Below are 14,116 nucleotides of genomic sequence, written 5' to 3'. Positions count from 1 at the left end.
GGAAGGAAACTTGAAGGAATTTTAAAACTGAGGCAACAAAAATTATAAACGGGTAGCGCTTATATAAAAAAGCAAATTAAGCATATATTTTTATACTTTGGAAATGACTTTTAATTTCATTTAATTTCTTCTTTAAAGTGGAGTCACCGATTGAAAAACTCTTTGTTAAAGAATGTTATGGATAGGTTCTGCAGGACATATATTGGGCTATAAATGCAACACTTTGTTTTCTTTTGCAGCACTTGCATAAGATACTCACCTGCTATTGCTTCTTGCTGATTTCAAAAGAACATATTTAAGTGATGCATTTTAGAAATAGCCACTATGAAACATAGATGTACTGAGTTGTACAAACACAGCGAAATGGTTATATTACAATAGACCTGGTTCATAAATAGCATAACTCATCATACACACTAAGAATTGTTCACATATAGATAAGATTTCAAATCTAACATCTTAATCACTTAAATATTTATTGTATTTACAGTGTTTCTGGAAATGGACCAGCATACAAAGCTCCCAGGGTAGCCATAGAAAAGCAACTTCAGCAAGGAGTCTTTCCAGTTAAGAATGGCAGAAAGGTATCGTGCATGAAGAGTGCTCTTCTCCTTAAAGGAAAGAATCTGCCCAGAAGCATTTCCGATAAACAGCGGTCCCCCATGCAAAATCGACACCAGTTACAAATGGACCGACATTATTTATTCAGAAATCGGGTACCACAGACCTCTTCGGATCTCAGCAATGCGAATCACAGGACAGGAGTATCATTTTCTTTTTCCAAAAAAGTGCATCTAAAATTAGAATCATCAGCGTCAGTTTTCAGTGAGAACACTGAAGAAACCCATGAGTGTAACAAGTCACCCGTCTATAAAGCAAAACAAACTGCAGAGAAATGCAAGTGCCGCAGGTTTGCAAACGAGGATACATATCCCACTAAGGAAAAAAATATAAACATCACACCAAGCCATCTGGAAAGCATCTTACACAATACCTTCTCCATAAGCTCTCAAATCTTGCAAGGCAAAAATGACTCTATTGATGAAACACTAGAAGATTCGATTGGCATTCATGCTTCATTCTCTAAATCTGATATTCATCTTTCAGATGTGGATTTTCCTCCTTGCAGCAGAGAAAAAGAAACTAGAAGTACATTGAAGAACACTTCAGAAAACTGCATAAATCACTCGTGCCAAGCAAATGCTTCCTCCAGCCCACCAAACATTTACAAGCACAGCAATGCCAGGGTATTTGAATATCTGGATGAGTTTCCATCACTGGAGCCAAGTGAGCAAAACAGTACAGTTCATCTGGATCCCAGCTCCAGAATGGAGAAGAGAGAAGAATCTTTAGAGGAAACAGAAAGAGTTAGGAAAAATGTACAGAGGCTTGTAAGAGAAGCATGTCCCCATGAAGTGAAGTCTAAACCATTGCCTTTTCTCCATGTACAAAGTAAGGATGGCCACACCACTCTCCAGTGGCCTACAGAACTTTTGCTCTTTACAAAAACAGAGCCCTGCATCTCTTATGGATGCAACCCATTGTATTTTGATTTTAAGCTTTCTCGGAACACAAAGAGTGACCACGGTTCAGAAGACCTAAAAAAAGAACTGATTAAGGAGCCCTCGGAAATGAAGACAACAATAGACAGCCAAGTCTCAGGTTTAATCAAAGACCAACAAGAATTGATCCAAGAAAATGATCAATCTCTGAAACCAAAGATGATGATAGCTAATCCAGATTGGGAAAATTTCGAGAGAAAATGTAATTTGGGCTACAATGATTCTGAGCCAAACATGAGTCAACATAATTGTAATACAAGCGATTTGGAAATGAAAAATCCTGAAGTGCCTGCTTACCTTGATATGTCTCTAAGGAATTGTGTAGGAAACAGTAATAATAGTGATAATGAACTCAAGGCGTCCTCAAGGACCCATTGGCAAAGCTGCCAGAGGGTGGTTCTAAATGATGCAAACGAGGGCCTTGCTTTTTCTCCCTACATCTCTAGGACTAAAAAACCAAAACTGATTCCTTGCGATCCTCATTCGGATTTTGAAGATGCAAACCAATTCACTTGGAATTCTAGTCCTTACCCAGTAAGGGGTCACAGTGATCCTGGGAAGGACTTTAGAGTAATTCTGAACAGTAACCACATCAGCATGACCAGCAGGGCTTCTGGATGTAGAAACCAAACTTACAAGAGAAATTCTCCAAAATTGACTCTGAATAGACTTTCTAGCCCCTCAGACACATGCCCTGGCAGCACATCCAGCTTGAGAAGTACTTGTTCAGGTCATAAGTCCAGGGGTAATGGCAGAGGTAATTTGCTCTACTTTTGTAAAAGGGAACACAACTCCGTTGAAAGGCACGATGGGAGACACCAAAAGCACAGCTGCCTCTGCCTGTCTGAGGAGATGGCAAGGAGCACCTGCCTGCCATCTGAAATACAGAGAGATAGGAACTTCAGATTGTGGGAATCCCTTAAGAAGGAAAAATACTCAAAACACAGATACGGTCGCTGCAGAGAAAGATCTAAACTGGGCAAAAATCAGCAGCAGTTTTCAGGGCCCAAATCCAGGAGACTCACCCATTGTGACTCCGGCTCACAGATGTCCTGTTCTGGGAACAGTGAAGAACCACCAAATTGCCAGGGACCTCAGCTCGGCAGATTGGGCTCTTGCTCCAGAGAGAGTATGTATTGCTTAAATAAAAGTGAGAGAAATCCGGAGTCTTTGGACAGCCCTCATATCTGTGACCTGGGAAAAGTAAAATCCATGCAGTATAGCTCGGGGAGTATCAGCTGCCGTCTAAGGAGCTGTTCCAGCGGCCCTGCAGAAGCCGCGGAGTTGACAGAAGGAGAGAGGGCCCCCCTGACAGCCAAAAGCCTTTTAGAAAGAGTCCGAGCCAAGAGGTGTCAGGAACAATCAACTAATTTTGAGGTCTCTTCAAAGAATCATAAAAACGAATCCGAGGCTCATTCACAAATTCAGCGCACAGTTCAGTGTGAATTCACACCACTGGGCTGTAACCGACCAGCATTGCCTTTGTCTGACAAAACACAGAGCGCAAGCGCAAGAGGAAAGGATACAGGCGGTGCGATGCCGTGGACTGCAGAGCATGACAAAGTCCAAAGTTCACAGACAAATACTTTCGCCCTTTCAGTAGATCCTGATTGTGGTGACCACCTTTCTAAAGGCAAGATTCATGTAGTAGCAGATTCTCAGCCACCAAACACGAGAAAGAACCCAGTGACAAGAGAACAAGCAAAACCTTTAATTGGCCAAGTCCAACACACCATTCAGAGCCGTGACCCGGTACCGAATGATTTCCCTGGTGCTTTTCCGTCTAATAGATATACTGGTGTTACCGATTCAACAGAGACCAAAGAGGACCGAATAAATCTCGACTTGCAGGATGTAAGCCTGCATATGAATCACGTAGAGGGGACTGTAAACTCTTACTCTGACAGAACTATGCAGAAGCGTGACAAAGTGGAAGATGAATCAGAAGCGTGTCATAAATCTAGCTCGCCCCCTTTAATTCAACAGCCAATCACTTTTTCTCCTGAAGAAATAGATAAATACAAGCTCCTACAGCTGCAAGCCCAGCAGCACGTGCAGAAACAGCTCCTATCGAAGCATCTTCGAGTGTTGCCTGCTTCCGGGCCCACCGCCTTCGCCCCGGCCTCGGCCATCCAGACGGTCCCAGTCCACCAGCACACTTCTATCACCACCATCCACCACACCTTCCTGCAGCATTTCGCTGTTTCTGCTTCCTTAAATTCCCATGGCAGTCCCCTCCCCATAGCTCATCTGCATCCCCTCTCCCAGCCACACTTCACCCCGTTTGCATTTTCACCTCTGACTCCAGCCATCATCCCGGCCCACCCTACTTTCTTAGCGGGCCACCCCCTGCATCTGGTCACTGCTGCTCCCTTTCACCCACCTCACATCACACTTCAGCCCCTGCCCTCGGCGGCATTGATCCCGGCATTGTTTGGCCCTCACTTAAACCCAGCCACGGCTTCTATCATCCACTTGAATCCTTTAATCCAACCAGTGTTTCAAGGTCAAGATCTTTGCCATCATTCTTGCTCCAGTCAGATGCAGCAGTTAAATGGAGTGAAAGAGGCCTTAAATATATCAGCACACTTGAACTAATAGGTGTCAAAGCCCCTCTTGTGGATAAATAAAACAAATTGTCACTACCTACAAAATGATCTATTTAAAGTGGTCTGATTATTATTAAGATTTGAAATATTGGTGCCAATTCAAAATGTGACCAGTATATAAATAGAAACTGAATTGCCAATATCAAAATAGGAGCATTTTAAGGATTTCTTTTAACTCGCATAAATAACAGAACAAATTGAAAATAATTTTGTGGAAGGGTAGGGGGAAACCTGTTAAAGATCTGTTTGGATGAGTTCTCACATAATGTTATAAACTGATAACAGAAAAAATTCAGGCAGATCATTGATATTACAAAGAAAATCAAATGGAACGTAATATTGTATGTTCTAGGTGTTTGTTGAGTGAGTGAATGAATGAATCGCACATTCGGTTTTATGCATCAGATAGTAATGAAAGGCCAGTGAAATAAACTGCTTATTAAAACTAACTCCTATGGTTAACTACTGACTGAGCTTTCGATCAATATACTCTGTTTCAATCAAAATAATTTATATTTTCATAGGAAATAAAAGATGGCAAGCAATTTTCTGATTAATTCAAGTTAAAAACTACTCTTCAGTGAAAACCAATCTTTACACAGATTGTATTGAGTTTCCGTGAAAAATTGGGTCATCTTCATTTCACACACATCTATGTTAAGGGAATTTTGTAACTGTAAGAATAACCAACATCTAAAATTAAGAATGTTTAATTTTTGTATAAGAAAACATATATAAGCTATCATTAGTATTTGATAATGCAAAATAAAAAATAAAATATATTCAACAACATTTTGAATATATTGGTTAATCTTTCAAATATTACAGGGACTGAAATAATAAGTTTTCTTTATTCTTCTACTCAAGAAATCTTACCATGTTCCGCCAATATTATGTATATGTTGAGGGGTGAAGGTTTGGAAATGTCAGAATTTTTACATGATATTTATGCAGAAAAATCATATAAATTATTTTGTGTATTTTACTCAAATGTAGTAGATTTCAGTAAGACACAGTGAATGGTGAGAATAAAATCACCATTCGTGTAATTTTGCAGATGATCTTAAATATTTATTCAAAATGTTTCCTGGCCCACAGAATCTGCATGTCTTACATCAGTATTCTGGATGGCTCTCCAGTTAGACTTATTATTTATATTCTGAAAATGAAAGAAAAATTCATATGACTGCACATTTCCTATAAACAAGAATTTCAGAGAAAATCAACTGAACAGAAATGGAGTGATCAGCCTTCTACTGCATGTATGATGATGCTACCGCTTCTGTTACATGAGATGGGGTCTTACTCAGCCTCAGCTTCACAGGGAAGAGAGCTATGCTCACTGAGGGCCCATCATGCATCAGACAGAATCAGGCTAGGCACTTGCTCTGTTATTTCATTCAATTTTCACAAATGTATTTTGAGGTCAATGTTATCATTCCTCTGTACAAATGAGGAAAATGAGGTTGAAAGGGTAAATACTTAATACTTAAATAGTAGGAAAGGATATCATTGATCCTGGTGAGAGAGAGAGAGAGAGAGAGAAAGGGGATGATATGATTTTGAAATTGTAACATAAAGAAAATATGTAGTTTCCTAAATATCACCAGAAACTTGCAGGATGGGGGTTTTGACTGAGATATGGCAGCAAATGTCTGATTTATCTGGAAAGAATAGAAAATGGAGGAAAGGCATCAAATAGAAAAAAAGAAAAAAGAAACCTCAATACTTGCATAGAACTTCATAAAAATAACTATAAAAGAACATTAATAAAAATTGAGTGAATCCAATAAAAGTGAAATAATAGAATATTTACTATAAAAAATAAATGACAAATGGCCCAGCAGATTTAAAAAAAATAATGTGAATGAGTGTTTCCTAAAACGGATTAAAAATTGACATAGAGCCAAGACAGAGTAATTAGGGGAACACACTAAAAGACCTATTATGAAAAAGACAGTATCTGAGTAATTTTTATAATCATCTTTGTGATAATTTAATCTCTGAAGGTTAGACCAGAGAACCTCTATTGGGCACTTCATTTTGACTAACAAGGATAAATTGATAGGAGTTGATGACATAGAAATGACTGTCTTGTATTATCAGTGATGAAAATGTTCACTATCTTTGACTATGGGAAAGCAGACTTCACCATTTAAATAAAAGATAACTTGTACCACAGAGTGAGAAATTATAAGTTGTAGCATCATGTGAGGAAAGCTACAATTATAGAATATTCCAATAAGGAGAAAAATAGTCCTTTAAACAATCCAATATAAACTGAGTGGAGAAAACAGAGTAATTTTTAAAATGTCACATATCCATGTATCAAAATGAACAGAGATTAAGTTAATATCTTTTTAATATCTCAATTATTGGAAATATCAAAATAAGTTAATATTTTCCCTCGGCTTATTGCTGGGCTAGGTGATTTAATGAATCAAACAAAAACAGTAGTGTTATCTAAATCTGATTTCATTATGCTTTCTCTATTAAGCAACAGGTTTTCAAAGTGGAAACTGTAGAACAAACATGGATAAAGAATTTGAAAAAATTATTTCCCAGCTGCTACAAATGATTTTGAATCTTTATATTTGAAAGAATTTTACCATAGTATATTAGAATTGCTTGACAAGAGAAACATGATATCAATTGTCCTTGAGAAAACACGCAGAATTGAAGAGGAGCTGGAACAAATATCAAATATCTTTACTTTTATAAAGGGAGGAATGTTGAATACAGATATTACTGATTTAAAAGCTAGCATATTTATAAATGAAATGTTAAGCAGAATATTTAATGAAAAGAAAGAGACAATCACTGGTAACTATTAAGAACAAATTGTACAAAAGTTAAAATATTTTATTTCTCATTTGTCTACTCTATTCTCATTCTCATTCAACAATGATATATTTGGAGTCATATGCTAGGCAATAATCTAGCTGCTGGACCAACAAAAATAATGCCACATAGTTTAATTTAAGTTGAGTCATGCAAACAAAAACCAGACTAGACAAGTGAAATATGTACTATGCCTGATGATGAAAAATGCCATTAAGGAAAATAAGTTTAAAAAGGCAGATAAAGGGACTCAGATGAGGTGGTGAGTGTAAAGCACTATTAAAAAAAAAAAAAAAAAGTCAGGGGAAGCTTCACTGTGAAAGTGTTTTTTCAGCAAAAACCTGAAGAAAGTGAGAGAGGAAGCTTTCCAGACTAGAACAAGATCAAATTTCAACAACCTGTTGGATGTACTTACTCTGCTCAAGAAATGGCAGGAAAACACTAGCTGGGAATGGTTACAGGGGGAGTATTATAGGAGAAAAGGTGAAAGAAATAATTGTGGAGCAAAATCATATAGGATCTTGTCCACCATTGGAATGCTTGGCTTTTATTGTGAGATGAGAAGCTGTTGGATAATTTAGGCAGAGAAGAAATGTAATTCCTTGTAGATTTTACCAGGATCACTCAGCTATTGCATAGTGAATAACCTCCAGGGGAGTAAAGGTTGTGGTGAGAAGGTTCATTAGTAGATTGGAAGCTGACAAGAGAATGCAATGACATCCTCAGCCATAGTCTGGTGGGAATGTTGAGAAGTGCTGAGACTCTAGATTTGTTTTGAAAGTAGGGCTGGGAAAATGTACTTCACATTGAGTGTAAGGTGTAAGACAGGAACTAGAAATGGCATAATAGTTTTCGCACATGGGTGGATTTACTGTCACCTGAAATGGGGAACACTGTGGGAGAGCAGGATAGGAGAGGGTCTGTTTAAACACTCTTATTTGAGATGCCTAAAGTTATAGAAATGGAGGTAATGAGTTGGTAGTTGGAAATATGGGTCTGAAGTTTGAATAAATTTGTGAAAAGGACATACACTTTCGGGAATCATCAGTGTATAGTAAGTATACAGAAGCCATTAGCTTGGATACTATCATCAGGGGTAGGTAAGGTATATAAAAGTTTTGGGGACTCAGTGCCAGGTCACTCTAAGAGTGGATGTAACAGAAGGAATTAAGAAATGAGGCCATGAGGAAGTTTCAAGTTAAGTAGGAGAAAATCAGGACAATGAGACCATGATGAAATTCCAAGTTACATAGGAAAAGTCCAGGACTGCATAAGGCAAATTGAGAAAGTGATTCAGGGAGGCAGAGATGATCAATTTTGTCACATGTTGCTGAGTCAAGAAGAGGATAGAAAATTAAGTGTCTCTTCAGTTATGTAGTGCTCACCTATTGCCTTAACTAGAGACATTGTGGTGGAGTGGTTGAGGCAAAGAAAATAGTAAAATACATGAGGAATTTTACATAGATACATTTTATGATTCTTATAAGTATCCGTATGGATAATAGCACTGTGTTATAAATGTGTTTTTATAGATAAACAACTATACCTGGAGAGTGGTAAAACTTAGATTAATTCCAAACTGGAGAGAGGGTTGTAGTGATTGGTTATGAGGCTTTGTACTGTACTCTGTCATGTAAACTTTCATAAAACATGGATAAAATCATGGAACAATATGTACCAAAGAGGAGAAACACACAAACCCAAGAGGACTAGCAAATATAGTGAATGGCAAGATACGATGTGAAAAAATTTTGAAAACATGCAATAGGGCAAAATTTGAAAGGTTAAATTTAGCATGAACAGATGTCAGATCCTACATTAATTTTAAAAATCTTATTTTCATAGAGCCTAATTATAATTCATCAAAAGAATGAAAGGCTTACTAGATTATAAACTCCATAAAGTTTTGAAGTATTAGGTTGTACTAAAGGAATTACACAGAATTGGGAAAGGGGATTTCTTTTAGAACTTGGAAAAAATACACCACTGGTAGAAAATTAAATGTTGTTCTTAGACAGGATTTAAAAGAGTTCTTAGCAAACTGAAGTATGTCCGTAAATGGCAGGTTTGACTAATTAAGAGACCATATCAATCTTATGTTTTTATACTCATTAGTAACCTGAGTTTTTTGAATTAACAAAAATTAACTGACAAAAATCCATTTTCACATACTTGAGGGGAATGTTGACTTACATGGCCCATTTCAAGACTTCCACATATCTCAGACCATATGACAGGCAAATATTTTTACCAGACATTTCCAGGAGGGGGGATAGACTATACTGAATTTCTGAAAGTAATAATGTCAGAAACGTTTCATTTTTTTTCCTGTGGACCATCTCATGGAACTAATGTTCTATAGAAAAGGGCCTGGTAGATGGCATGTGAAAAATAAAGACTAATATGCATATTCCAAACAAAAGAATGCTTGGTGAGGAAAGAATAATATGAGAGAATTAAGCTTTCCAGCTTTAGATTTCCAACCAGCAGCATGGAGCTGTGTTTGTGGAAGATCATCTCTATTCTCTTTAGAGCCGAGAGGATAGACGCTACAAATAGAGAGGCTTTGACTCAACATGAAGAAAACCTTGATAAATTGAGTGATTTATATAAAGTTGTAAAATCCCCATCACCGAAATATTTAAGAACTTTTGCACATTTGGTTGAGTAAAATGCTTAAGGATTTTCAGAAAAGATTTATGAGAATTTTGCTTGTGACCAATGACCTTTTCAGTTATCCTCTAGGATAATTTTGAAATTTCAGATGGCTGATTTATAGTGCTTAGTTTGGGACTAATGTTTTTCTTCTGATAATACCCAAAATGCCTTTTCTGCTAGGGAGAATATTCTGAGCCATCCTCTTACTTTCTCACAGTTAGTGAGTGTGGGCCTGAACAATTTATTTTGTACTTAAGTGAAACACACTCTGGAAGAAAATGAAATAGAATTCTAAATACATATTAAATTCTAAAGTGGATCCTTCTTTTAAAAAATGTCACTGTGATGGATGATATTTTCAGGATTGTTCCCTTTCATTTACACAATTATTTGACAGTTGATTTTCAGCATTCAATGTCTATTATGGCCATTGTCTGATATTTATGGAGCGGTTCTCTTTATGGGATTATTCTTTCACATTTGGCACATCGAAAATACTTTTTTGTATCTGTCTTAAATTATAAATGCTTAATTAAAGACTGAAAATATTTTCAGAAAGTCTGTAAGATCTTTACCTACACATGTACAAACACATATGCACATGCACGCTATATATTTTTCTTTGACACAAAGAACCAGTCCACCAATAGATAGCCTTCCTGAATTCAGGGTTTGTTTTAATAAAATAATTCTCTGTACAAATAATGGGACATTTGGGAAAGTTCATGTTCTTAATTTCCTGACAAATTCAGCAAGAAAAAATACAGTGGCATTTGAAAACTGCATTTCAATATTCTCTGTGAGTTCACCTTCTATATATATAGAATGTAATTTGGAAAGGCCCCAATTCCCAGGGGTTCTTTTTCTTAGGCAGACATTTCACAGAAAGATCCCCTATACTTTTAATTTCATTTACAGAACATGGATTTGACAGTGTTTTTTTTTTCCCCTTCAGTTTCTGCCAGGATTCAACAGAATCTCTTTGTTATCTCTGAATAGAAACATATACAAAGAAATGTAAACTTTCATAAAGCCCATAAAGCTTTCCCATTGAATGGAATATTTAATCAGTAGAGGTACTCAGTATCATATTCCCGGATTGGGCTGTACCCTTAGGGTGTGAACTTGTTGCTTACTTCCACAGTTCCCAATGATGGCAGCAACACAGCTTCTCAACCTTACCATAATACTTGGAAACGATTCAAAAGCTTCATGCTTTTCAAGCATTCAGAACACTAATGGGAGATATGAAGATGCTTTAGTCTTTATCAAGGGAACTGCTTGATAGCCTAGTGTTTTAGATATATATGAGTGAAACATCCCGATGCCCTCCCCAGGCTGTGTGGGGAGTTAACTGCCTCCTCATTAGTGAAATAACATTGCTGGTCATTTCAAACTGGTAGCACATTTTTCAATCTTCCCTGAAAATTTCACCACAAGAGTTCAGAAAGATGGTTAAACATTCCAAAGAAAAATATGTAAATGTCAAATCCAATTTTCTAGAAGCACAATAGAAAGCACCCAAATCTCACAAATCAGTGTATGTAGCTAATGTACTTAGGGGCAAAATTGGCCTAGTGCTTATCTCTGGCTTAGCAGGACTCATGAAGAGATTTACTTTTGAATTTTTAAGTGAGTGAACTCCTAAAGAGAAATGTACTCTCCTTGGAAAATAGAAAAATTATTAAAAAAGCAAGTGAGTGACCACTTCCATAGAGTAGTCGAGAAAAAAGTTTACTTCCTTTGTGTCTCAGACTGAAACTACTTCAGTAAGATAGGAGTTTCCTACTAAAATATGAGTTTCTCAGCCAATAAACCTGGGTCCAGAGGATTTTAAAAGGTTATCATTTCATTGCAGCAAAAATATTATCCACTGCTTCTATTAGGTAGACATTTGAAAGTGATTGTTGTATTGCTTTGGATTAAGTTATATTAAAATGGAAGCAGTGGCTGAATCGGTAGGGTTTAGAATAAACCAATATGAGAAAGATAAGCCAAAGGGTCTTTTTTTTTTTTCATTTTATGCAGCTTTGTGTTGGAGGGCAACCTCCCAATCCTCCTTCTTAATTCCCTTCCCAAAGCCACTGCTTCCTTTTGCACCTCATCACCTTTCTTAAATTGCGAGATCATCTTGGCAGAAATGCAAAGCAGGCAAATTGGAAATATAACAAAATATATGTGTGTGTACATGTGAGTGTGTATGCCACTGTGTGTTCCTAATGAATATATTCTAGTCTTCAGTTGTAGACCTTTATCTTTGTTCAAAAGATATTCAAAATAGTGTTTTTCAAGACATATTCACTTATTGAAATAATCAACTTCAAGAAAGATTTATTTTCCGTCATGCTAAAAATTGTCACTTCCTTCTATTTGTGGGAGATTATAAATTGGTTGATAATGTAAATTGGTTATGTAGCTGTTTAAGACAAATTCCTACCTTACTCGATCCTATTTAAAGTATTTACTTTGTAATTAAATTGGATGATAGTCTGGCAATATGAAACATAATCCAATGATTTTATTTTGTTTTTTATGTACAAAATGTTTTTTTTTTATCATGGTGTGGTTAAGTAAATTGCACTAATGTACATGCAAAGCAGCTTTTTAAGGTTATTCAATAAATTACTTGGACTGTAGTTCAATGCAATAATATTTTTTTCAATAAAATGCTTAATGGTATAAGAGTATTAGTCATGCATTTCTAACAAAAACGTACCAAAATATAAAAGCAAAAGCAAAATGGTATGGAAATATTCTGTATTTTACACTACTGAATTTAAAATGCAGTTAACGTTTTATTTATTATTGTATATATTTATATTATATATTTAAAAGCTGGGATTTCTTAGACTATTTCTTAAAATTTTAGTGTTACAAACTAAAGCTGTTTCCTCAAACTTAAAATAAATGTGATTTTAAAAGTTCTATAGATGTATTCTTTTTCAAAATCTACTATACAAATACTATGTCAAGTCCTTCTGTTTCCTGTAGCTTCAAAAACTTAAGCAATACTTTGTAATGCTCTAACAGAGTTTCTGAAATGTATTCTCTAACTGATAAGATAGACATGATGGTATTTTTCACATTTATAATAATTTTAATGTAAACTCTGAAATTACTGTAATGAATAACCTCAATAAGCTCTTGTTCCAGAAGGATTCAACTTACTAGGACTTTTCTTTCATCAATCATGACCAATAGGGTGAGAATATGACTTAACTGTTACTTCTTACTTTATTTTCTTAATCTTTGCCCTTATTTGCTGGATCTTAGTAGGATATCATGGATTGTTTCATTCACTAGCAAGCCATTCTCATAAACACTTGTCCTTTGTCATTAGTTCCTTATTGTTTGTAGGCAAATAGTTTTATCCCACATTTCTAAGGCTTCAAGAGAGTAAAGAAAATTTATCGTAGAAATAATTCATCAGAAAATAACTGGGATATGATTTTTCTCTCTTTAAATTACTCATTCCATAAGTAGTTAGGGGGATTGTTCAACATTAACCAAGACAAAGGCAAAACCAAATGATGAGTGGCAAAGGTGATGAAGCTAATCATTTTGGACCATTTTTTCACCTGGACATTTATCCTTATTGTATCCTTTTCTCATGCAACTAGCATTGACTACCAACTCTCAATTTAGGACAATAAATTGATATCATCCAGTCAAAGCTCAAAGTCCTTTAACTTAACCTAATTTGGGTGCTTGGGTGGCTCAACTGGTTTAGCATCTGTCTTCAACTCAGGTCATGATTTGAGGTCCTAGGATCAAGCACACTGTTGGGCTCCCTGCTCTACAGAGAATGTGCTTCTCCCTCTTCCTCTGCCCTTCCTCTCTGTTCATAGTCATTCTCTCAAATGAATAAATAAAATCTTTTAAAAAAATAACTTGACCTAATCATAGTCTTGATAGAAGTATACAAATAAATTTTAGGATTGTGAAAATTCCATTAAGCCTACTGATTTCCATTATTCCAATCCAAAGCCAATAATGTTGACAGAATTGAAGTCTCTGTGTGCTGTATAGCTGATGTATGCAGATATGAGAAAGTTTGCCATAAATGAATTTCAAGAAACGAGCTCGAATACATTGCATTTCCTGTATTTAGGACATGAGACAAAGGCATATATCATAATCTAACCAGCCAGGACATTCCTGGGAAAGGTCCCTTTCAAATACCGTAATAGCCAATCTATTCTTGACAGTATTTATTACTTTTTCTATTTGAAATAATTTCATTTGACTGTAGGATACTATTCACTTTGATTTTCCTTATGTCTGTTTTTTTCTTTGCAACTTCGTATCCCTGAGCTTCCTTAGGGTCCCAACTCTAAATGTTGGAGTAAGCCAAGGGCTTAGTTCTTCGACATTGTCTTGTCTCTATTACACGCACTATGTGATCTTATTTAGTACCAGGCCTCTAAGAACCTTTTATATACTGAT

The 14,116-nt window shown here is 36.1% G+C and overlaps 1 protein-coding gene across 1 annotated transcript in view; it reads left to right on the top strand.

The window, feature by feature from the left end:
- The window catches only part of ZNF804B (zinc finger protein 804B), a 493,317-nt gene extending 488,354 nt beyond the window's left edge, over nt 1-4,963 (top strand). The window contains exon 4 of the mRNA XM_077857064.1: nt 491-4,963. Coding sequence (XP_077713190.1) covers nt 491-4,160 — 3,670 coding nt within the window. The 3' untranslated portion in view covers nt 4,161-4,963. The remainder of the gene's footprint in view (nt 1-490) is intronic.
- The last annotated feature ends 9,153 nt before the right edge of the window (nt 4,964-14,116 follow it).

This window comes from Canis aureus, chromosome 18 (assembly GCF_053574225.1).
Source record: "Canis aureus isolate CA01 chromosome 18, VMU_Caureus_v.1.0, whole genome shotgun sequence".
Lineage (NCBI taxonomy): Eukaryota > Metazoa > Chordata > Mammalia > Carnivora > Canidae > Canis > Canis aureus.
Note: the sequence above shows the minus strand (reverse complement) of the source record. Positions and strands in the feature narration are given on the sequence as shown.